At 38.1% G+C, this 27193-nt stretch overlaps 1 protein-coding gene across 1 annotated transcript in view; it reads left to right on the forward strand.

The window, feature by feature from the left end:
• Window positions 1-27193, forward strand: part of SLC6A2 (solute carrier family 6 member 2) — a 66692-nt gene that overhangs the window by 15000 nt on the left and 24499 nt on the right. Inside the window, exons 2-6 of the mRNA XM_085301062.1 lie at window positions 4553-4684; window positions 8442-8679; window positions 21290-21428; window positions 22281-22415; window positions 26448-26551. Coding sequence (XP_085157188.1) covers window positions 4553-4684; window positions 8442-8679; window positions 21290-21428; window positions 22281-22415; window positions 26448-26551 — 748 coding nt within the window. The remainder of the gene's footprint in view (window positions 1-4552; window positions 4685-8441; window positions 8680-21289; window positions 21429-22280; window positions 22416-26447; window positions 26552-27193) is intronic.

Here is a 27193-nt window from a genome sequence, read left to right on the forward strand (position 1 = left end):
GATAGCTAGAGCTGATGACACGCTACTACCTTTCACATACATGGCTATATTTTGTACATCACAAAATATTCTCAGCACATCACATTTCAAGGAAAACCTATCAACTGAGGTTATGTTAGGGATTTTCCAGTGCCGGAATCCAGCAAAAATACTTACTTTGATGTACAAGCTCATAGCAAGTAGCTTCTGATGTTTCCACTCAAAAGTATCCTTTAGCCAAGAGTATTCTGCCTCTGATAAATCAAGGTACACTTTGACAAACACTTTGATTTTATACATCTAAAGTACAGCCTACAGCTTTCATGGGTGGTTTTGAACAATCATTTGATTAATTTGCAGSTGAATATATACTTGTGTCACCCCCAGTGATTGCAAAGTTGGAGGTAAGGGTACTAACAATGGCACAGTCTTAGTAATAAAATGATACAATGACATTTTCCCTCTTAATTTAACACCTCTTCAGCTGCTAGCCCTGTCTGTGGTGAAGCAGCAGCCTACTCTACCTGAGCATCTGCTCTATGTCCTTCCCTCCCACAGGGTTTGGGAAAGAGAAAATTTGCTTTTTTCCCCCTCAAATCAGCTTCCCTAGGAGAGGATACTACCTCTCCTCTCAAACCCTGCCCTACTGAACATTAGCGATAGGAATTTCATAAAACACGTAACAAAACAGTCTACCGGCTGGATCCACATTCCTGTTCACTTGCTGTCTGTCTCTTCTTGTTTAAACTGGCCAGTTTGTTAAAATAGAGAAAAAGGCACAAAATCAACAAGATGGATTTKGGCAGGAATGCTAACAGCTAGACTGTCACATTGTTACAAACAGTAACAATATTTACTTATCAAACAACTATCAAAATTCACCTCCACCCTGGTTCATTTATTTAGAAGCAAAGTGGCCAACTGCAATAACAACTCAGCCATAGGGAGGTATAATGTAAAAACAAACGCTACCACTGCAGCCTTGCAAAGCAGATTTTTGATTTTCTACACACGTAGCAGAAGATGAGGATGACAATCCATTTCCTAAGCAAGCAGCAGCGAGTGTGCTGTGAAGATGGGCAGTAGGAATCTGTGGTCCTCATTACACAGGAGGTCGCACCAAGAGTATCAAAGTCCCTTCTGCCATCAACATCAGACAGATCCATGAATGGTGAAAACATTCATTTTAGTTTACAACTGAGTGACACAAAACAAACAAAAATGAACAGGTGCAGAGGCCCAAAGCCTCAGCTTGCTCCCATGCTACCATTGCCAAACAGGCCATCTTAGATCAACCTGATTTACAGTCTCTCAAACCCGTCATGTTTTTGCAATAGTCCACAAGCAGCCAGCCTATGGCTTGGCTTTTGAGCTGCATTCAACTCAGCAGCAGGCCAAAGTAAGGCTCTTACGCCAGGGCTGTATTACRGTTGCTAACTACTCTGGTTTTCAGCTGTGAGGGGAAATGAGGAACCATTAGGAATTGCTGAGACCAGTGCTGCCTTGTGAGACCAGCTGCATCCCCTCACACTAAGGGATGTGGAAGCCCCCTGAGTGTTCCTGGGGGATGACTGCCAACAGGGCAATCCCATAGACTGTCATCCCTAAGCTTGGTGATGGGGAGATCTTGGCAAGCTACTCTTCTGGTTTGAAGTGTTAGCCAAACTGTGTGCCACCTGTGAGTCCAGCTGGTTGGTCTGTATGAACCTGGCTGGCCCTTTGGCTTCATGCAATTAAAGCACGGCAGTTTCTATAGCCAGCGGCACAAAAGGGAGTGACATATTTGGCATCACGTCATCCTTCCTAACACGTTTCAACTTTGCAGACCAAGTAGGCATCCAATTCATAGAAATCTGGAATGATGCTTAAATTCTAATGGACATCTAGCAAGAGGCCTACAAGGATGCCAGTCAGTCTTTTCCCTTGCCCACAGGTCATTAGAAATACACACAGAGGACAGTTTCRTATCTCTTTCCCAAACACCACCTATAGTCCACAAGATACTGCACGTAGAGCAGCCCTATGCTGCAGCCTCTGTGCAGTCACAGTGAGGTTAATCATATGTCACACGCATGTCGTTTACAAGCATTCGTACCCATTCTAGTTTGTAGTAATCTGGATGATACTTTGACCATCACCGTATTTTCCTCAGAAATGCCGATGATCTCAGAAAGGGTTTAGGGAACACCATGAAGCAGCTGTGTTGGTACAGATCAGGAAAAAGGTACTAAACCTTCTCTGTAAGTCTCAGACTTGGTTTAACACATCCCTCTTATTATTTCTGTTTGATTCTGGTTATCAGCTAGGAAGAGAAGAGGAAATACCAAAATATTGACAAAATACCTGACTTTTTTTCATTTTTTAATCTAATCAGAAGTTGGTGAACAAGAAATTGCCAGAAGTTTTCAAAACATTTCTAAGACAACTTACTGCAAATAAGCATCTTTACTTCGATATTTATCTGGATGTTAAAACCCCTCACTCACCATCTTACAGTTATCCGAAAGGAAACCTCAGCTGAGAAACTCTGTCACACTGTGTAACTACTCTTTGCTGAAAATTACACCACACCTTATTAATCTCTCATGGGGGGGGGGGGGGGAAAGGAGGGTAAAAAATTCCTGTAACTAAAGCTTGAAATGATTTGCAGCCAAATATGCTTGCTTAAGCATCATTTAAGTACAGTACACTTCACAATTCATCAAGCTATCAGTCACACTTAAAAACACATACTTTAAACTACAGTTTCAAATTTATGTCCACTACACCTCTCCAGGATTAATTTTCTCAAATATAAATTTCTCTATTTAATTTGTGGCATCATAGTCTCTTGACATTAAAATTAATCAAATAGCTCTCTGTTCAATCTCCAACAAATACCTCCCAAATATATCACACTAGGTGTGAGAGTCAACTCCACACACTGTAATGTTATCCAAGTGAGACAGTATGGCAATTGAAAAGCTGTCATGTATAAGATCTATGAAAGCAAAAAACTCACCTGAAATGCTATTTTTAGATACTGGACACAGTAGAAACAATATGCACTCTTTCAGATTGAATTAGCTGAGTATTACTGGGTATTGAGTATTTATTGAAATACAAATATTTTTTTCATATACAATATTCAAACAAAAGACAGTTCAAACAATACAATCACGGAAGAGGGCTTATGAATTAGACTGAAATATTACTAAAACGTGTGTCATTTGCACTGTAATTGTTCCTGTGATTGCAAGTTGCATTCACACTACACTTCATCTAAATAGCATGAAAAAGACTCTTCCTCTAAAAATGATATTGCCAATATAATTCATCTTTTATGATACACTTTAAAATCTTTATTCTTTGTTTCTGTTGATACACCTTCTCTCTCTCTCTGATTCATTGCAAGATATCAGTTTTCAAATGTATAAACTTCTGACTGAATGCAGAATACATAGGCCTTGTCATTACATTACACTACCCTTAAAACTAGATTTGTGATATGACTAGGCAAACAGAATGTGCTTTTCCATTCCTATTCTCCAGTGTGTACACAAAATTCTCTCTCTGAACAGTCATGCGCAACTAGTCACACTAGTAATATCTRTGAAAACATGAAAGATAAAGGAGTAACAACTCTTCAGTCTTAAAAACATGATAATACTTTCAGAAGTAATTTTGAAATACTCATCTCCTCCTGCTTTTTGGCATGGTTTAGATGGCTGCAGTCATGCTTTTAGATTTTATATTGGAAGGGAAAGACAACTGTTGCTCTTTATTACTTTTTTCCCTCTTGCTGAGCAATTTAACCATAACTTTTACAATCTATTTTCTTTCTGATAGGTAACTCCTAAGGAGAAGAGTCAGATATACTAGATATGTCATTATTCTGTCAATTCCTCAATTATCAYGACAATCTACTTGTTTTTTGTACTCATAAATTTTAAAAGAAACAAACTGTTCTGGAGCAAGCAAGCTATGCAATAAAATAAGAACTACACTTAAACGGCACCACAAAGCAGATCACTGTCAGAGTATCCATTTACTAAACATAATACCAGCTACAGTGCTTTATGAGATAGCTATGCTTTGTGGGAAAGTCTTGTTTCTGTGGCTCAAGTCTTATAATACAGCTAAAAAAACGCTCCACAATGACACTGATGAGGATCACCACATTGGAGAGGAGGGTTTTGTCTAACACACTTCATAGAAATACGAAGTGTGTTCACTTCATGTTYGTATTCACTTCATGTGTTCACTTCCTTTTAGCTCTGCAGGTGTGTTTTGCATCACTTTTTCTGCAGTTAGGGATTAATTTCCAGAGACAGTTTCCCCCTTTGAAACCAAAAAGCAGAGGAGGGATATTAATGGGAATAACAACGGTGCTCTACACCTTTATTCAGATGTTCTAGTTTTGAGACCTTAAATACTGGAAAAGGATAAGAAAAACATGGGTTCTTCTTTCATGAAATTTCCTTTCTAGTTCCTAAAGGCAGTGGCTTTGTCCTAGTCAGTTAAAAGCGGAATGGTAGGAAAAGCTAAATGTAACCAAAATGTAGAATACAGTGTCTAATTATTCTATTTCCAGGTGCTTTTCTTATTCCCTATATCCTCTTCCTAATCATTGCTGGAATGCCCCTGTTCTATATGGAGTTAGCACTGGGACAGTATAACCGAGAAGGGGCTGCCACAGTGTGGAAAATCTGCCCAGTTTTCAAAGGTAAGCGTCCAACCGCGCGCTGGACAGAGCTGGGAGGGTGCCCTGCACTCAAGACCACAAACACAGCAAAGGTCTCCCACGTCTTTCCGCACACAACATGATATTTGCTGACCTTTTCCACAACTCTCAAAGTCGAAAGCCTATTTGCTATCGCAGGTAAAACATAAAATGGGAAAAGGCACAGAAATTATCTTCAGGGTTATCTCTGAGGAGCGCAGTGGAGAGCAATGAATAGAAGGAGCAGTTCAGCTGCCTTCCCTTTTGCCCCATGCTGGGGAACGAGAGGAATTGGTTTTCTCTGGGCCGGAGGAGGGGCTRGCAATGCAAACACCCACTAATTCCAAATTATTCAGTCCTCTCCCCTCGCCCCGGGATGAATGTAGCTGCTGACTCCATTCAATTCATTCTGTGGAGCTTTCATTGCAAAAGCCAATGCACTACAGTGGTAAACCACTAAAATAGAGTTTGAAAGACTTTAGTTTGGCCCCACAACTGGTAACATCAAATAAATTATCTATGCCTTGGTACCTCAGTTTTCCTGCCCATGGAATGGGAGTAACAATTCTGACAAACTTTGTAAAGGGCTTTTCAAATCTAGCAATGAAAAACATTTATTAAAACTTACATATTATTATTACTGTTGAATATTTTCCACTAGGATTAACTCTCCAGTGTCATTGAACAAAAGGCTGTGCAGTGTTGCCCATGTGCTGAGCTGCAATCGTTCTGCAACCCAGAGATAGCTGGGGTCAGGTGTCTGGGAGCACTGATTAGAGCTAAAGGGATTCCCTGGGTTAAACAAAACAAAACAAAAACACTGCATGCTTTCTGAATGCAAAACGAGTATGTCTTGAGGAACCACAAGAACTTTCTTAAGAACTGTTTACCAGGAAAGATTGTGAGCTGCTCTACATTTATAACAGATTATACATAAAACCTTAAGTGAAAACCTTCTCAACCCACTATCTGAAGTGACTGAAATGAAAACACCCAAGCTCAGCTGATTCACTGATTTTCTCAGAAGCTTAAAATTCAGATCACATTCATCCCACGACTGACAAAAGCTGAAGAGCTTAACAACAGCAATCCAAACTTGGCAGATCAAGTACGTGGATATAGGTTACACTGAGTAAATGTTAGACTTCTTCCTCAAAGTACAGCTTTCTTCTTTAAGGGGGCTAGCCCTGCAGAATAGGAAAGCTGCAGGTTTTTTCTTATCAATCAAATCCAAAACTCACAGGAAAATTAGACATATAAAAAAACATAAATAAGCAAGCTAAAAAAAAAAAGGTGCCTAAAAATTTGAAAATATATTCGCACAGATTTACCTAACCCTGCTATACTGCTATACTCCCCTCATGGAAGCCCAAATCCATCTCAGTACCCAGGAACCAGCAGACCCTTGCTCAATCAAAATTCCTGACGGTATCAGTTAATACCTTTGGATGGCAATGAGGATTTTGAAATCCTAACTGCAAAATTAGACTGTAAAGATCTCACAAAGTGTTTGAGCCAAATACCACTCAACTCAGAAGTGGTCTACCTGTTGACTTCCAACTTGAAAGGAAGATGAGAAAAGAAAATAAAGTTTATTTCATGCATAGTCTTGTTGGCATTCCAGCTGTGTCTTAAACTGACATTTTCAGGGTAGACTAAACATTCATTAATGTTGATTTTTAAATGTTCTTATTACTGGAATATATAATATCTGTAGCATAAGTTATTTGATTCTAAAAAGGTATGAAAAATTGAGTATTATTTGCATGCCAGCAGTAGTAKAAACTCAGCAGCACTGTTAACAAGGTTTTGATCAAATCCTCTGACAAAACCTAAATATAATTCACTGCTAAACCCTCATAATGCTTTTGATATGTTTCTGGGTTAGTTCAGGTCTCTCACTCAAATGAAAAGAACACAATCTACACTCAGATTTATAACAACTTCTCTAAATGAACAGCACTATAGTACTAATTTTAGCTATCAATATTATTGCTATGAACTCTAATTCTACTTCTGATGAGATGCTCTCAGAATGCATGTGATTAAAAAGATATCCTGTAACCTTTGCAACACAGTCTGTTTTCATCTCTGCATTTTCCAGGGTTTATTTTAGAGTGTGGGTAGTAGAACATTACATTAAAAAAATGTTAGAACTAGAAACAAGAGAGAAAATTCATTTCTGAACATTCTTATGATCTCAGAGGAGTGACATTTAAGATACATTTGGTCTAGTATTTTTCAATCTTTGATATTAAATATCATTGTCCTCCTGAAATGGAGGAGCTTCAGAAGAACTTATTTTAAACAAATAATAAAAAAAAAATCCAGTGTAATGCTTATTATTTGTATTTAACATTTTAACATTCATCCTCCTCAATTACTTTTTTTTYCCTATTCTATTCATTGTAATGTATCACTAGAGTTTGAAAGTTAATGTACTGGATTCATTTGAGCAACAAGAATTTCAAGATACAGTTTCATCTTTCTTTTCACAGTAGGAATGAGCAAATTGGCTTCTGTATTAAAAGCCTCCTGAAGAGAAAAGAGTAATTGTGGTAGATGCAGCAGTCTGAACCACTGACTCCTTCCGACTCAGCATCTGCTCCTTACGTTCATTTGAAGCAGAACTGAATACGTGAAGTGTGCACTCTTCCTTACTTTCTCAAGTGATTGTTAGGCCTCCGACGCAGTATCTATGCCTAAACTGAAGAAAATTAGTCTAAAGGTTTACACCTAGGTATTGTAATACTGCACCAATGACAGCCATGAAAGAGCTCTGTAGTCTCTACTGGTTAAATATAATACAGTGGGGTGGGATTCAGAGAACACYGCTGCCCACAGATTAAAGGAAGAATCATATCAGCTAAGGTAAAATAAGCTTCCTGAACAATTCTGACAACAAACCTTTGTTCTGCTCTAGTATTAGCACCAAATCTTCCTCCCCAAATGGTGAAAATGTCCGTTTTCAGGAGGATTTTCTGTGGCTCTTGCTAGACAGACACTCCAAGCACACCTCACCACACAAAAATGCAAAACACACATTCAAGGCCAACAGAGCGAGCATTATAGTGGGATTCACCAAATACCATGACCAACATTTAAGATTTAGAGTAAAATTTTGCCATGATTTCTATTCTGTAATCCTGAGGGAATAATGAAATGGTTTGAAGGTCCAAGGACAGTTTGGCCCCACGTATGATATTCACCAAGGTTTAATGGCGTGCCCAAGGACCACTGAGTCTCCATGTTTCATGCACATTTGCAGTTGCAAACTGACAGAGGCCAATGTGCAGAACAACACTGAGAAGGGAACACGAGAGGGATCAATTTTTATTCCACACTGCCTCTGGGGGAAGCATGAGGCACAGGGAAACCTCCCTGAGCCTTACTTTTCCAAGTAAAGTTGCCAAGGATTCTGGCATTATGAAATGAGCTTCACTCCTAACATGGGCTTGCAATCCTCTGCACTGAAAAAAAAAAAAAACAGAGTTGGACAAGAGCAGAATTTTGCAATTGAACTGCTTAATTTCTGTTTTCCATCAAACAAAACATGGATTTGCTAAAAGCCAGTCTTCTCTCAAAATCATTAACGCAATTATTTGTTTTAAGGTCAAAGATATTGTGCATGCATGTGCGTGTGTATACATCACAAGTTCTTTTTAGTCTGAAGATCTAAAATGAACTTGCAATTAATATATGGCTTTATTTTTCTAAACTGTTAAATGCAATGTATAATCTAGTTTTCCTTTGTCTTTAGGTGTAGGCTATGCAGTGATACTCATAGCWCTTTACGTGGGTTTCTACTACAACGTTATCATAGCTTGGTCCCTATATTATCTATTTTCATCATTCACATTTGARCTCCCCTGGACAAACTGTGGCAACAGTTGGAATAGCCCAAACTGTACAGATCCCAAACTCTTCAATGCATCAGTTCTTGGCAATGGCACCAAGTACTCTAAGTACAAGCTCACTCCAGCTGCTGAATTTTATGAGTAAGTGTTGACTTTGCTATTTCTTCAAAATTCTATGTCTAAGAGTAAGGTAAAATTGTTTAGAAACCAGCTTCTAAAATAAGCATCAGAAGACTAAGATTAAAATGCAGTTGTACTGTTGATCTGTGTTTGTTTGTGACTAAGACTTTTGCCTCTATGAGCTTCAGTTTCTCCAGTAAAAATGCAGTATTTGCCATTGAGCCATATARCTGGACACAAAAGACACACATCTCTTCCCTCACATTCCACTTTTGCTTGTGCCAGCTTTGCCACAACAAGGATACAAAGCAATATTATGAAAAAGACCATTGCATGCCTAACTGAGCTGACTGAAGTTTGAAAATAATCATTTCTTCAATAGATTTAGCCTGTTTCCCTGTCTGCAAAAAATATCAGAGCAGACTTCTGTTTGCTCAGCTGCTGCAGTAGTTTAATGAAGTGAGATGAAGCACTGAGCAGGGAGGAGAGCACCACAGTTGTAAAAAGCTGGGCTTTTTCTAATTCTTAAGTGAAAGAGCATTCTGCAGTATGGGCCAAGACATGCAGAGGCATGCTCAAATTAAACACTTGACATCAAAAGCAAAGAGGTATACAAATGAACACATAAATTACAAAACAAGGATATAAACCTGTATATGTATTCACATTCTGGGTCCCCAGGGGAAAATGGGATTTGATCAGGATAGAGAAAGGAGGCTGGGCATCAGGCTAATTGAATCAGCTGTTACATTAATCTGAATGATCAATTAATTTTGGGGGGAATTAATTTGTTTTGGGAAGGGATGAATATCAGCTAAGCTGTGAGCCCTATCCTGTAAGAACAAAGGGACACCACTGCTACCCTAAAGAACTTAATATGTATTACACCATGCCTGGCTCAAGTATGATAGGAAGCTTGGTGTCTGTCTGTATAACTCAAACATTTGTGGCTGCTTTTTCTTCACTGAAAAAAAGCATACACACATCAGCAGTGATACAGCAATATGTTGATAGAGGTGTGGGTAAAGAGAAACAATTTCTAAAAACAATTAATAAGGGATTTTGAGTTCAAAGGAACTCACTACCATGCCAGAAAATGACACGTAGGAAATCTACTGCCCTTACAAAAAAATTATATGATGCAGTGATGACTTGAACGAAAGATTATTTATAGCAGAAGGATACTGTACATAATCAGCTAAAGAACATGACTTCGGAGTGAACTATGAGAAACAAAAATATTCAGCACCCTCAAATGAGGAGCTACACAACTTCCATATAAACAGCATTTAAAAAAGAAAAAGAAAGCATTATTTATAATTTGCTTGTTTAAGCCTTTTTAAAAAACAAAATGCAATCCCTGCATTCTTGCCTTGCTTTTAATGATTTAAAGTGATTCTATTCATTTGCGCATTGTTTCATGCTTGGGGTACTATTTTGCATTTGTATGGGGTGAAGTAAATATTCAATCTATTCAACATATTTTAATCTGAGTGAAGTTCCACTGATGTATAGGACAGAGCTCAACTTGTGATTCTGCCCATACACTGAAACTTGAAATACTCAGGTTCTTTCCTTATCACAAAATATTCAAGATGTAGTTTTTAAAAGGTACCCTAGTCAGCCAAGGAAAAGAAAAGGGGGGCGGGGGGAACTTTGGTTTTTGTTATGATTTGGTTCCTGAATTTTGGGACAGTACTGAAATTTCTAGGCCTCGTAGTTATTAGCAACTAGATTATATTGCAAAAAAGGAAAGAATAACCACTCAATGCAGCCCATGAGATCTGCTTCCCATCTGCAAAAACAGGGACTCTCAAGGGGCAGTCTGTTCACTTATCCAGTATTTGGATTAGCTCACCAAGCCCAGCTGCAAAGCTCAGATGTGGACCCAAACTTATGCGAAGTTTATGTGTTTTCAGACTCAACCTAATAAATAAACAGAACCAGTTCAGAAAATAGTATTTGTTCTCTTGCTTATAACAACAAATAACCTAACTCAGTCCCACGATCTTTTTATAACAGGGAGAACTGGATCTTCCAATTGTGAAGTTTCATACTGTTTGCAACAGAGTCAGAAAACAGGACTGATGATGCAACGTTAAATTTGCATCAGTATAATAGGTTTGCAAAATGATGCATCATTTTTGGATGCAGTGTATTGTCACTGGTTACTATTACCTCTGAAAACCTCTCCACGGAAACTTTGAATACTGATAGTTCAGTTATATTAGTCTTTCTTGGGATTCCTTTATGACTGTTGGGTGTCCTTGCACCATCTTGTGCTACCACTTGAACAACTGTTGAACTTCACCCAAGTGTTTGTGTAGAAATTACACATAAGTTTTCCCTTAAGATAGCCATTAGTCATTTGAAAAAAAAACGAATCTTTGCCAGAGGAGAACTACAGTTCCTGATAAGAATAGTGTGTGCCAGGTCAGCCTGCTCCTTACAGACAGAAATCCTAAGTTTTAGACGGAATAACTGGTCCTTCCTCAAGTAAGACAGTGCAAGAGTCAGACTGTTGAAATAACGTCATCATGAAGATGCTTGTTTTCAAGTTAYTCGATCATGTTTACTTTCTCAAGATTTGTCCTGATGTCCAGTGTTGTGTTATATAAGCAGTAAAAGAAACAATTACTTTCAGGCAACAGATTAAGACATTAACATTTTTAAGCACTGATTTAGAGTAGGTATTTTCCTTCATCGATGAAGCTGCTGGAGCTGATTCTGCAATTCTACCTCCACCAGCATAGGGATAAACTGTAGGAATAGGTGAGCATACCTTGTATTCCCACCTTGAAATTCAAGGAAAGGTACCACTAAGTTCAACAGAAGTATGACAACTTTCACCACTTAGAGTGAGAGATGGGAAATCTTACTGTGAATGTAGGCCAGATCTTCCAGCTGTCTGGGGGAGGAGGGGAAACCAGGACTGGTGGCAGCGAAGAAACCTCTAAGCCTCTCAGACTTGAAACTGTAATTTCCATGCCAAGACAGTGAGAGAGGGACTCTGACAAACATATTTGGCTGTTGTTTTAAAGCCTTAAGAATTAGGCAATAATTTGAGTTGAAGTGTTTCTACACTGGAGTGTTTCACTTYAATAAGTCTAGTTGCTGTCCTTCAGGCTCAGTTCAGGCCAAGATCCCATTGACGTCAATGGGAGAGTTGCTTGCAACAGGAATATTGGATCAAGTGGGCCCTCTACAATACCTCATTAGAGATGGTTGAAATCAATTATAAAATATTTATACACCGAAAAGTTAGCAAAGAAAGAACTCCAAAATCTGATAACAACTGGTACTCTTCTTCTAGTAAGTCATAAGAGAAATCCAGTTAGCAGTCAAACGTGAATTCCACATTGCTTTGGAGACACGCAGTACTTCATTTACTTCCTAGGGGGTTGGAATTAATCACACAGAATGCAAATGACCTTCTATCCATCCATATGTTAAAATGATTTATTAAAAACCACATTTTTGAGAAGAACAGAAATGCATCACTGGAACAAAAGTTCCTATATCTATTCTAGCATTCCGATTTAAATATTTCATCTGAATATGGACATACTTTATACTTGCACTCTCGGGTCTTGTGCCTGGGAAGAGTTTGCTACCATCTTGCTTTCATTTAGGCTGACAATCAAAAATATCAATTTGGAGGAACAAAAGCACTATTCTTCTCAGAATGCGCTGTTCCTGCAAAAAGTATGATCTACTCTGTGAACAAATCCTGGCAACTTCTTAAACAAAATAGTTAGTGAAACTGTTGACAATGCATTGAGCTACAGCTATTTCCTTCTGATAGCCATTGTTCTCAGGGCTGTAATTCATTTTTTCTGCATAAGAAATAAAACACATTTTTATAGGGAAATTTTCATGCCAGATTCAGTAAAGGAAATTCACCGAATTTGCAATTCAGTGAAGGTAAGACTGCCCAGACCCAAGTAATTGTTTTTWAAAAAAAAGCTGCCTAAGCACATGGAAGAAAGACAATGTTGAGTCACAAAAGTCTACATCTACCATATTTATAAGCATGAATCTATAATAAGAGTGTGAAGCAACAATATCCTGCAAAAATCCTTGTCCTATAAAGCAAAAGTTACTTTTACAAATCAAAATATTTGTGGTTTGGCATACAAGTCTTCATAGAAAATACCATCATGGACCAAAGAGTCCATATTGTTCAGTATCATGTCAAATATAGAGATCTGTACAGTGTGCTCCAAAGGATGACACAGCAACTCTTCCCCAAATACAGGTGAAGCAACCTCTTCAAAAGACAGAGAGCACTTTCAAAAGCAAGCATAAACAATTCTGCTTATAAATAAAAACTAAATCAGACAACAAGGACTCATGAGAATGGATAGCCCTATATTCTACTAATGATGTCTGGTAAGACAAGACATTAAGCTCATGTTAAAAATTACCAGCAGTTCTCTTATTTTCCTGGACAACAAGCCTCCATTGATTTGATCTCTTATCTGTAAGCTTCTTTAAGAGATTTATTCATGCAACATCCACACCATCTATACAAATATCAGAGTTTTGGTAAGCAATGAGAAAGTAATAACCTCTAGACTTACTCATCTTTTGAATCTTAATTGCCATGAAAGAGTTGCCACGTGTTTCTGTCAGGTTTTAAGTTGGGTAGGAGTCATCTATTTAGCTTCCTAGGGATCATGCAGTCAAAGATTAACCATAATCGTAGCCAGGCTCTGTAGCTTCAACCTGGAAAATTTACAAGAGTAACTGAAGAACTCTACTGACTTCAGTGGGCTTAGAATCAGCTACATTACTAAATACTTTATCTGCACAACTTATAGCCACATTTTCTCACTGGAATAGCCATGAGCAGATTAATTCAGATATGAAAAAYGTATTAACTAACTGTCACATTTAGCAAATGTTTGGGTGCATCATTTATTACCCTGCGGTTTGAGGCTTATACATGTGCATCCCTGTGCACTGTATATTTCCTTTTTGACTGCGTTGACTTTTTTGGAATAGGCCTAATACCACAGTAATCTTTCTCCTTTTCAACTGAGTGCACAGAAATCTCTGATGCAAGTATTCATGTGCACAAAATAAAAACAGCTATTTCACAAATATTTATGTATGCAGCTTTGAGATTTATTTTCCACATATGTTCACATCTTCACATTTGTTGACCATTTACTTAAACAAAAAGAAAAGAAATTAAATGCAAGTACCGTGGAAGTGAATCCATATAAGTGCATACACATGTTCTCAGGCTCTGGACAACTTTATGGAAATGATTCCTAAACCACAACAAGCCTTTGTGTAGCAAATCCAAAAGAACGGAAGAATGACCACTTTGCCAACTTAAATTTCGAGAGGGTTTTTATAAGATATTGCAGATATCAGGAGATGCACATTACGTGTTTACTGCATGCAATAGGCACGCTTTGCACCAACTTGTAGGAGGAATTCAAATTACTGACCTTACATACAGAGTCCTATGTAGTTTGATAGTGGTACAAGGCTCTAAGCAACAATTACAACAGCCTAGGTCAGTGGCTGAAGCATCTACTCTAGGTTACCTTAGACTGAAGTCTTGGCAACCAGAGGCAGAGCCTTTCTCTGTGGAACATCTCCCCCCGCACATGTGACTAAAGACAAAGCCAGCAGATGTATTGTACATAATTGAACAACAAACAACCATCTATTGGACTCACCTGTCCTTCACCAAATGCTCTCTATAAGAGAACATCGATGTCACGTCAGAATTAGTGTTTTGTTTGTTATTCTCTGTAAGGCAGGCTTTGCTGATCCAAAACTATGACATCTAAACATATCCATGAAAAGGTTAGAAATTTGGCTTCACTGTGTAAAGAACTCAGCATTACAGCAGATGTTAAACCACAAAGTGAGCATTCATTTGTTGAAAASTTTCAGCAGTCCTCAGTTTGGAGTGCAGGGGTCAATTCCTACAGTTGACTTTCTCCTGGCAAATTTGTCTTTCATGAGTCTAGTATTCATTAGAGCAACTTAAGGGTCAAATGGTTTCCCTTCTATCTGCATATCTCAAGATAGTGGCTGTAAAGGCAGATTTTGAAAACCTCATTTTCAGAGTGCTATGCAGATATTATGCTGAAGGGAGGCACAAACAGGAAGGGACATCAGCACTATTAAATGAGAGAATTAAGCAGAGTAAAGACTTTAGTGAGAATCATTTCTGGATTATCCTGCTTCAAAAAGAAATATTGTTTCATTCAGATTAAATAATGATTTATTATATGTTAAGCAGAGTGCCACTTGTAAATTATCTTTTGGTAAGTGATTCCCAAAATACAGCTTGAAGTCCATTATATAGCTCTATTATCCAACACAAGAGGGAGCTGAAATATCCAGAGAAACTGAAAAAACCCAAAGGTGTTGGTAAAACACAATACAGCAACATGTCCAGCCCAGAGCTGGAGTGAATAGGTCCAGCTAAACACAAGCTGGCCCCTGCAGAGTCACTGGGCTATTTCTGAAGCATGCTGCCCAGCGCTCCAGGTTGTGGCAGAGGTATTTAATGCATATTTTAGAGGCATTTAGCTCCAGAAGTATAGTGCTGAGACACTGGTGTTAGATCTGTACAGCGTCAACTCAGGTCCGCAGGGTTTGTATATAACGCAGGCTCTGTGCAGTTCAGATGCAGCTATGCAGCTTGTGGACCCAAACTACCCTGGAAACAATATGGCTGAATTTAAGCAGTCCTGTATCTGAACTAATAATCCCTCGAGCTTGGCAAACTCCATCTACAGGTGCTTAATCCAGATAACCTTCCATAGAGAAAATGAGAACCAATTCTRTTTTTCACTCTGAAGGAAACTGGCAACAATGATGACTGAACCTGCCCTGCTCAAATGTATAAGGCAACAGATACATGTAGGAGAGCCTTCTAATCACAAAATCAGCATGTTTCAAATTGCTTTCTAAATCAAGTATGTAATTTAATTTCTATAGATTGCACACTGTATACAGTGTCAGTCCTTTTAGCATCTTCAATCTACAATTTGCATTAAGCTTCAAGTCATAAAAACAACCAGAATAGGGAATACAGCTCAGAGACATGGACTATATCTATTTATATTTTACCAATTTTACTGATACTCATTCTATGTAAGACATTTGTGTTTGATCACTCAAAAGCATCTACTAACTTTTAAAAGCACTTGGCTAACTCCTTAGACCTTATTTTTCAAAGCCATAACCCATATACAATGTATTTGCTTGTCATGAACAGATTTTAATGTCAAAGTTTTATCCTTTATATTAGCAGTCATTTATTGAAAATACACCTGCAACTCAGAAATTATGATCTCAAACACTAAGAAATACAACTTTGTTTCTAATAAAAGTTTTCTGTTGTGAGAATCTCAGTCTGCCAGACTATAAGATATGTTTGTTAACATCTTAATTTGCTGGTAAGTTGATGACATTTTTGCCATCTAAACAAATCTGATCCAAGACACATAAAATTTGTTTTGATGAATTACCCTCATCTATTCACTGCAACAAATTTTAGGCCAGTAACTTTTACCAAGAAAGAGACAGACAGAGACAGACAGACAGGCAGGTTACACAGGTACGTAATCACGCTTGGATTTTAACCTAAAATTATAATCGACTTTTGATTGGAAAAAAAACAAGGCCTACTCTAAGACGTTTAACTTGACCTGTTTATACAAAAACCTACTAAATCTCCAAAACACAAACTTGTCTGTCTCCCTAAGCATGGATTACGTAAGAGGCTTCTTAGAAAGAACCAGCCTGAGAAATAAATCTAAGAATTCCACACCCAAAACTTTTATCTCCTCTTTTCTGCCTGTGGATGAAATACACAGAGTAACTTTCAGACCAAGACTCAGCATTTTTCTTCTCCATTAGGTTTGGCTCCGGGTTTAGACCCAAATATTCACCATTTCCATAAAGAATATACTCTTAATTGCTCAGAGTGGAGACAGAGCAAAAAATTATAATAATCATTTTACATAGATGGGTACACTGAGGAAAGAAGCTGTGATTTGTCCCGCATTACCCATTGTAAGGGCTACAACTAGACACTTCAGCTCCCAATCACACAAGCAGCCACATGCTGCCTCTTCAATAATGCATCTTTAGTAGGGGTTATCTGGGAATGCCCAGGAGCTGGGCTTCCTGTAGGCTCTTTGGGATCTACCACCAAATCAAAGAGGACCCAACAGCTGCACAAARACAAAGCAGGAGACAGTGGTACAGCAAATAGCCTGCTGGTTTCAAGAGAGGTGAACTACCTTCCTTTGGTGGAACATGGAGTGGAAGAGAGGCAAAAAATTGTGCCAGAGCTACTGGGTGACTAGGGGAATCTTCCTAGCAGAAAGCAAGGCAAAGAAGAGGATTAGAATAAAGTCTCCCAAAGAGAAAAAGTAGACTCTCTGAATGTAACCTTAAGCTGAAATCCCTTCTCATTCCTGCTACTTCTGCAGATAGGAAGAAAATGTCTTGGGACCTATATTTATAGTGATGCATAGTCTTGGGTGTGTAAAAGCATCACAGAGTCATTGCAGATGTAATTTACACTCCCTTACACAGAAAGTGGTCTTCACATAAATCAGATTCCTTCACACACATCCATGATAAAAGTCAATTTCTTACGTCTAGTGTGGGATAGTAGTGGGGAAAAAAAAAGGCACAAGCACAGCCATGTGCATGTTCTTTGATGCTTGGGCTCTACTAACTAAATATTGCTAGAACTCAGACTAAAATATCAGAAAGCTGAAATGATTTATTAGCTCTTCTTGCATTTTGCTCAACATAATGTAATATATCCCTGTTCTACTTTATCAGCTCCATCTAATATTGTTTGTTCTCATTCTTCCCCCCCTCAGGTAACATATTCTTCTTCCTTTTGCATGCATTTTTCATCTACTTTCATTCTTTCTTCAGTAATGATCGTCTGCAGGCAAAATACTAATTCCAGTTGTCTTAATACCTTCAATTTTGCTTTCCTGCTTTCTCTATGACTCAGTTGTCAATTATGTGAATTTATTTTTTAGTAGAACTGGACAAATACCTCTATTTCTGAAATAAGAGTCACTTTCAGAAGCTTTTATTTAAGCCATTCTTGGTAGGTATAGATACACTTTAAAGAAGTTGACAGACAGAGACTATGATACAATTTGGTGCTGTATGTCATCTGGTTCCCTAACTCACAGATTTAAGAGAAATCAACAGGTCTACTTTGGAATAGACATTCCTGGTTATATCCAGTCAACTGACCTGTAAAGCTTATGCCGTTTTGACTATGGCTTGTATACATCAGTACGGTGTTAGAAAATGGGATAATTCTTCAGTCAGTTAGGGCAACTTCAATCCAGGAACGGCGTTGGTCAGTTTGCATTATACTGCTGTAAGATCAGAGGGCTGAGAACTCAGGTGCTTTGACCTCAGAGCTTCTTGAATGGTATCTCTTATTTCACATATCTTCTCTTTGTAGCCAGTACAAAGGAAGTGACTATCTATAATCTAAAGGATCCAGTCAGAGATTTATCACTCTCCTGACCTTAACAGAGATAGGGTAAAAGTACCCTCAGCTGCTCCTGAAAAAGTAATTGAGCTGCCAACTATATTTTCTACAGCATCACTGATGTATACTAACTATGATGAACATCATGAATGTTAGGTTTTCAAATTTCCCTCTTCCCTAAAAAACGTCCATTTTTCAAAGAACATCACAGACCCATATCCTTCAAGACAGGAAAGTTTAATCTACCTAATACTTTACCAGTTGCTTCTCCCCATCTCTTCAGATGTGAGCGTATCTTAGGCCAAATGTCAGTCTTCGCACTGGATTTTTTACTTTGCTGTGCAGCTGGAACACTAATATAGCCTCCAATAGACATTTATGAACTACTTCCCTGCAACCTACAAAAAGGGCATGTTTCAGAAAGCTCCTATGACTTATCTTCAGAGGTCACAAGGAAAAAAAAAAGAAAAAGGGGGAAAAAAGGAAGCAAAAGTCACCTTGGAATTAGAGAGCTCATGAACATCAGCTGTCTGTAAAGTTTTCCTCACTTAGCTGCTCAGCTATATAGCTGTTTTGACTATTACAGACGTATTTTTCTTTTCCTATTTTACAAACCCGTGCCCTGATTAATAGAACTCTTGGATGGGAGATTCTCCTGAAAATCCCAGGAACCCCACATCTGAAATAGCAGTTCTGGCAAGCAGACCAAACAATAAGACCCATTACTAGCTGCTTCTTGGAAAGCCAACACACAAGGGAAGACGACTTGCTTACAAATTCAGAATATTTGGTAAAGAAGAATAAAGACTTAAATGGGCATATAGAATGCAAGTTCAAATTTAATTTTTCTGAGGGTGTATATACACCTTGTAATCCAAAGGACCTTCTTGACAATGTCCAGCTCTGACACCAATAGCAGCGCAACTGYAATCGCACAGACTGTAAAATCCCTCCAAGATCCCAGAGGGATGCTCTGACATTTGGGAAACCTTTTGCAGCTACACTGTTATTGTTGCCTGAGCTGGATAGAGTGGAATCAAGCACCTTGTGCTTGAGATGCTTTTACATCTTGGGATCCCAGCACAAGTATACTCTACCAGCAGAAATGCTGGTTCCATTTACACTTTAAGTAAGTACTGAATGAGACTCACCTATTTATTAATTTACATTTAATTGCAGATATAGGGGTTTTTAAGATGAGACCACAAGAAGCCTACCTGTCGCTATGCTTTATTGTTTCTACAGGTTATAGTTGAGAACTGATCTTCCCTTATTCTATGTAAGCAGGAATATTCTTGAATATATGCCACAGACACATGATCATTATTACCCTTTTAATGCCTTGCTTGTTATTAGCCTCACAATGCAACAAAAATAGGTCAGTTGCTTAATTTAGATGGTTGCTTTTTGAAAATATCTTTTACCCAATTAGGGCTAAAATTATAGAACAAGTCCAAAAATATAGCACTTCTTATTCAATGTTCTAAACTACAAAGTAGAACTACTATTTCTTAGCTGATCATATCTTGATACTTCAGGAATCAAAACGAAATTGTATGTAACTCCTTCATATTACTAGATGATTTGTTCTAATAGGTCTTTTTTCCCCTAGAATGTTTCTACAGTTTAAACAATTCATTGACAACAGACATTTTTCAGTTTTCCCCCTTTAAGTTGACATGGGTTTAACCTGTCTTGGGGCTTATTCAATTCTATTTCACTCATCTCTGGCTCAGTAAGATGTACTTAAGTTAACTGTGAAGCCCCATCTATCTATTAAGTAATTGTGCCTGGAGAGAGAATGGGGCTGGAATTATATGCCTTGGGCTTCAGTCTCTGCATCTCAGTAACCATGGGCAAATACTCTGTACTTCTGTTTCTCCAATATGCAGTTTCCTTGATAAAATATGTCAAGTACCCCTAATGAAAAGTGCTTATTCTGATTTCTTTTGTTAGTCCTGTCACTGCGCTAAGAGAGGCCAACTGAGATCAACTTTCTATTTTACCCAAGCAGTGTAGAGCAAATAAAGGTGAGAGAGAAAAGGGAGRAGACAAAAAGGTTATGACCATTTTATCTGGATGGGAACTGAAACAAAGGATTTGAATCTCTGAGCCAGCAGCCTGTAGATCTGTATCACCACCAGGAGTTAGCTCTGCAGTTCTCCTTCAATGCGGAGGAGTTGGAGAACTACAACACTGTTGTTCTTCACAAATATAGCATTAAGTACAACAAAACACTTCTAAATTATTTAGATTTTAAAAAGTAGCAACAAACTCTTCCGACTGTGTAGAACTGAGTTATAGGAAGGAGGATCCATTCTAATATCTAGCCCATATCCCTCCTGCATGTAGAAATGTGCTTTGACAACTCTAATCATAAGCGTAATAAATCTTGGGGACAGTCTTCTCTACACTTCAATTWATTTCACTGCATAGATCTCAAAGGAATAACCTACCCTGGTAAGCATCAGCATTTCTTCTACTACCTCTCCATTACCTCAGTAAGCCACACAGAACGCTAAATCTATTTTAAATTCACTCACTGTTGCCCTTCCTGTGCAGGCCCTTTTCCCATTCAGAGCCTCACAATGGCCTATTCAAATAGGAACTGACAGCAGCTTTGCAACCTGCTGAGGAGCAGGTAGCAGTCAGCTGCTCGCATACGTAGAATCGCACAACAGTTTATGTTGAAAAGGATCTCTGAAGGTCCTACAATTCCCTRCTCAGTGCAAGGCTAACTTCAAAAGTAAATCAGCCTGTTCAGGGCCTTGACTGGACAAGTTTTAAATTCTCCAAGGATGGAGACTCTACTGCCTCTCTGAGCATCTGTTCAGTGTTCAAGCAGGAATCTATGAATGACATTTCCAAATCCCCAAACACTTCCAATGAAGGGGCAGAGAGAGTGCTACCATTATGGCAAAGATACCTACTAGGCAGACACCAAACAGGCCACTCAGAACAGAAAGGCACTGTGGGAAGCAGCACAGTATGTGGCTTCACAGAACTCTGATTTACTAACCACAAGTGACATCAGTACTGCAGCACAGCATCCCTTTCTCTGGCCCCAGGAGAGATATAAAAGTGACTTTGCTTTGTTTCTGTGTGTCTTGTACGCAGGCGAGGAGTTCTGCACTTGCACGAAAGCCGTGGCATCCACGACCTTGGCTTGCCGCGCTGGCAGCTGTCCCTCTGCCTTTTAGTGGTGGTGATCATTCTTTTCTTTAGTCTATGGAAAGGCGTGAAGACTTCAGGAAAGGTAGAGCCAATACTCTCCTATCTCAACTCTCAATATTATTTGTCTCCTTTGTTAAGTCTCTTTAGTTTTAGAAAGCAAGAGACTAAATCACTGCATCTGAGGGACCCTCTGAGACCAAAACACGCAAGAAGGCTTTGTATATACGAACTTTACAACATGGAATACACATTTCAAATTCACTCTTTATTTTATCTACAAGTCTTGTTTGTGTGATCTTCAAACTGCAAATTTTATTGGCATATTATTTTCAATTCAGCATTAGYGAAAATACTGAAGAGACTGAATAGTCTGGCATGTGCCTTCTATTCCCAGACAAGTCTACTAATGTTTTGATGGCTTAAGATGTTTTGCTTTTATGACATAAAATGTTGTGACAGGAGAAACAATGCTGTGACAAGAGAACTACCTGATAACCTTGCAAGTAATTTGCAGTTACTTTTTGACATCCCTCAGAAAACACCTCACAGAAAGTCTAGAGTTAGATGCATTTGAGAGCTTTGTGTATATTTTCATGGAAGTATCATTACCTAACATCAAGCAATCACTGCACTTATTCAGCAGCCCTCAGATGAACAGCTAATCAGYAGTTGGACATGAACGCTGGTACTGCAAACACACTCCGACAAGTCTTGTTCAATAAAATTGTCTCCTACTGATACTCATACGCATGCATATGGACTCCTCATAATACTTAAGAGCACTTTCCCTTGAGACAGCCTGTAAAAAACAAGTCAAGAGCTTCTCCAGAAAAACAGAATAGACAAACACAAGAAAGTGTGAGTTGTATTTTTCACATGTTCTTTAAAATTATTGTAACAGCTGATAAACTTTTGGAATCTCTGTTGTCTACAGGTTGTGTGGATAACAGCCACTTTGCCTTATGTTGTATTATTTGTCTTGTTAATACATGGCATAACCTTGCCTGGAGCATACAATGGAATAAACGCATACCTGCACATAGATTTCAGAAGATTAAAAGAAGCCACAGTAAGTGCACTCTTCTGCTCTTATTTCCTGTTATTATTAAAACTGTAACTATTAAAGCTAAGTTCTGAAATGGTATAGCCATACTTTTGTATAAGCATTATTCCACTTTGCCAGGTAGGTGAAAGACCAGCATCCAAATTACTCTGTTCACTAGAAATTGTCAGAAGGCAGTTTCAGGTCTGGCAGTCCCTTAAGCAGTACATGCTTTGACTGTGCCCTCTGTAGATTGCAATATCCTTTATACAGGAAGATTGGGTCATACAAAAAATTAGTTCTCAAAAAGCTACAAATTCCATCAAGAAGGTGACTGCTTCTTGAATCACAAAGTTAAATGTTAACACAGTAAATAAAAAACTCCAGCATTTGAACACACTAGTAAACATACTAAGTCAGGATTAACCCAGCAAGTCATTGTCCTTTAAATGAATGACACTTAATTGTAATGTTCTTATTGAAAATAATGTATCACAGAATCTGTAAGGTTGGAAGGAACCTCTGGAGATCATCTAAGTCCAATGTACAGTGTCATTAAATGATATATGTACATTTTACTATATCATTCAATGATACTGTAAGATATTCTAAAGAAATATAACCAAATCAGCTTAATCTGTGGAGTACTTCAGGACTAAGTTTTTTCATCCATTGCAAAGCAAGATCTGCAATGAAGTCAATAACTCAATATCACCAGCATCTCAGCTCTATAAACAGCAGAGATCTGATAGCCACAGATAGATCTTATCGCTGTGCTATTCATGAAAAATATCATGAAACATTTATAAAAGAGACATCTCTCTGGATCAGCCACCACGCTATTCAAATGGATATGAAATAGCAAAGCAAGGACATAGCTGTATTAGAAAGAAATTAACTACTTTCAGAAATTGCTTTGTAAAGCTTTGGAAATCCACAGCTTTCAGCGAGATGCCTGGATAGTCTGCATACAGTTGCACTCTGCACTTCCTCTGCACTGGATCTTGATTTTACTGCACTCATTTTGCCTAAGTAATTAAAAAGGCAGACAAAGATCTCTTGAATGTTAGCATCTAGAGCTATTTCATACAGTGCTAGCCAAACAATCCTTCCTCAGTTTTTTTTTAATGGTAATTATAGGAGATTGCCATAACCTTTATTTGGATTCCTTTAATACGAGTGTTCTCACCAGAACTCAAACTCCAGCTCACTCCAGTTTGGAACACTCAAACCCAGTTCAAATAATGCAGTTTCATCAACCTATGACACCAAAGCACTGGCCACCGCAGTGGTTCACATTTATGCATATGCATAAATAAATAAAAACATATAAGGATGAATAAAGATGATAATTTTGGAGGGATATTTTAAGTGATATTTGAAACAAAAACTTTACAAGTTCAAATAGATGTCTACGGAACTGTGCCAGCTCACATCAGCTCAAAGTCTAGGCTTCCAAACTTGTAACTGCATTCTGCTTTCAGAAGGATACTTCTGCGTGCTGTTCTTTCTTGGCTTAACATTTGTGCAGCTGCTAGTTGGCTGACCCTGAGATTATTTGTTTCTAAGACTAAATTTTTGAGATGACTTTTTTTAAAAAAAAACAAGTTCCTGTAGAAAAATAAGACTGAAGACCAGCTTTAAAGACAAACTGCTTCTCACATCAGCCTTCTCCTGTTCAAGGACTGGGCCACCTGCTGGTGCAATGGATTTATGCACTTAATTTTTGTCCTCGTGCCCCAAAAGAACAGACTCCTGCTTTAGTTCCAGCCAGTGTGTCCATGAATCTGAATTAGGATTTTTTTTCCCAAATTAATTGTTATCCAACACAAAAACTTTGTAAGTCGAACTCAAACAGTGATAAGTTCGAGCACACTCTGCCAGTCCTCTTACAAAAGACATTAGAGCACCCTGATCACTAAATGAATCTCCCCCTTCATCTCCTAGGGCTAAATCCTGCACAGAACTGAGCACACCTTGAGACATCACAATTGTCAGTGGTGTTTGAACTCAAAGGGTCAGCTCTATAAAGAAAAGAAATTCATCTGAGCAGCTCTTAACTAGACCAATGCCTAACCCTATACCTTGCTGAAAGTCCAGGAGCTACAAAGCCATCATTCTCTTGGCTCTGTTGCACAAGAGTAAGTTGAGCACCTGTGTGAAACGGCAGCTCTGCTTCTGTTCTGCAAAAGGAACAGCATTAAACACAGAGTTAAATCAGACACATCAGGAATTCTAGATCAGGAAGGAGGCACTTGGTCTTTTGTATGCAGTAACAAGTTTTCTGAAGATTACATTAATGTCTGGGGGTGCACGTTTCCTCTCCACACAGTACAATAATTCTTTAAATTCACATACGTGAGAAAGAATACACACAAAAATATGTAATAGCTATGTAATAGCTTAAGCAAACAGGAAGGAAGCTGGAAAGACCGACTACAACCTCCTGTAAGATGTTTTTTTCATTTTTAATGCATATTAAAAAAAATCTAATATCCTACCATAAAATATATTAGACTATACATCAGTCAGAAGACATTCAGTTGAAGCCAGAGCAATGTGAGTGTAAATGGTAGAAGAACCAGCCCCACCATCTGTTTAGCATCCTGTTTTGTTGTAACAAAGAGAATATTTTGCAATTAATCTTACTTCTAAATGAATTGCCATTTTGGGGTTTTTTTTTTCGTTTTTTTTTCCTCTGTTCAGTGAGAAATTTATGGCACCTAAGCCCTAAATTGCAATTTGAGAAAATCACACCTACATAGCCTTTCTGGTTTGCAATAAAGTAAGCACATCATAGACTGCTTTTCATTATGTCATCTTTGAAATAATAACTCAGTAGCCCACAAATTTACATTTCCCTCTAAAGCCAACAGGATTCAATGAATGGTTCACAGTTCTTAGCAGGCAGTAATTGAGAGCATCTCTGTTGAAATAAAAAGGTAATTTTAGCATAACTGTTTTCATATATCATGTTAGGATGGGATAAACCTCTCTTTAGATAGGGCCAAACACAAAAGCTTAGCATAAAACCATCAGGGCAGATGGAATTCAAGCTCCTTGGAACTGTTAGTAAACCACTGCTAAATAAATACATTGGGGCTGATTTTAGGGAGATGTCTTGAACATTTGGCAGGTTTAGCCAAACCTTGAAGATCTTATTTTGGGATGTGCTAAGGTTTATTCACACCACTGATTTCACTATTGTTCTAGAATTTAGCTGGAAGATGTTTAGTTTATTTAAATATCTCTGTGTAATTACTGAATAAATAAAACCCTTGTTAGCCAGAGAAGACTATTTTCAGGCTTGTAATTTAATTCAGGAGGCGAGCACCATCGCATTGTTTCTGATTGCTGCCTGCACTTCTTGAGTGGATATTGTGCTGGAGATTCAGTTCAAAAAATATTATTCTTACAAACCATTAAAAGCATGTCTTCCCAAGTGGACAATTCTTAAAGTGACTCTGCTACATCAAAACTCAAATTTAAGGACCATCACTAACTCTTTCAGTCAAATAGGAAAGAAGGTGGCAGATATCTTGGATGATTCTGTTCACAGCATGTCAGTCATATGTCAGCTTCTGAAGCAAGCAAGCATCATACAAAATGAAGAAAGCTCTATTATGGGAAAGAAAATGTTCTGCAGCTCCTGACCTGTTAACTATTTTTAGATTCCTGGTTGTACATTTGCAACTAACCTGGAACAAGCACTAGAGGAAGTCTATTTGTGTCACCCAGAAGAAACATCCTATCAATGTTTCGGTACTTGGCCAAAGCTCCGAAGTACAGCTCCACAGGGTATACCCCACAGGGGGCACAGCGTGTGTGCTCTGGGAGCTTGCCCACTGCTCTGGCACTTACCATTTCATGGTCAGCAGTTTCAGAGCATGACTGTACTCCATGTGACAGTTCTTGGGGGCTGCAAAGCACTACAATCTCATGAGCATTGATTATTTATTTTCACAAGACCTCCAGTCAGTTTTCTTGTACAGTTTTTGCATTTCCCTGATGTATCTTTTGGATTGACCAAACACTAATAATGTTGGTCTCATTATGCAGGTATGGATTGATGCAGCCACTCAAATATTTTACTCCTTAGGAGCTGGGTTTGGAGTTTTAATTGCATTTGCCAGTTACAATAAGTTTGACAACAACTGTTACAGGTATGACAGCCTATTATTTCATTATTGCTTCAGAACAGTATTATTTTATTCGATAACTAAAACTAGAATAAGTATTTAGATATCTTTTTAACTACAGTCATTTATTAATGATGGTCAATCTTCTGTGGACATAGCAACCAACCCAAAACTTGAATTGCTGTCTTCCTTACTGAAATTCTAGCAACAGGAGCCTGCCAAGATTTCTGCTGTACTGCAAAACAGAATCGGATTAAGTTTAGACAGCTGTGTAAGCTGTACTTGTGTTTGTCTTTCTAAAGTATCACTAAAAGCAACAGTGAATGTGGGATAGAATCTTACTGATCCAGATACTAAAAACCATGATTCCAGTTTCCAGAAGTATTTTTATGCTCTGGGGATATGTTTCTGATATTTTGTGTTGGGATCTAATTTAAGAATACAATTTGAATCAATTCAACTTATACGTGTTTTGCTGAATCATTGCCATGGAAATTCAACCAGAGCTAATTTGATGCTCTGCACCTTAACAAAACTTCTAACATTTAAAATCTGTATCATTCAACTTTGAAATGAAAGCAAGCATTCTTTAAAAATTTCCCATGAAATATAAATTCAGAAAGTACACGTATTATAGCTGCATTATCAACTAAGCAATGACAAAAA

This window comes from Rhea americana, unplaced genomic scaffold (genome assembly GCF_003343005.1).
Source record: "Rhea americana isolate MKP2758 unplaced genomic scaffold, rheAme1 scaffold_172, whole genome shotgun sequence".
NCBI classification, from domain to species: domain Eukaryota; kingdom Metazoa; phylum Chordata; class Aves; order Rheiformes; family Rheidae; genus Rhea; species Rhea americana.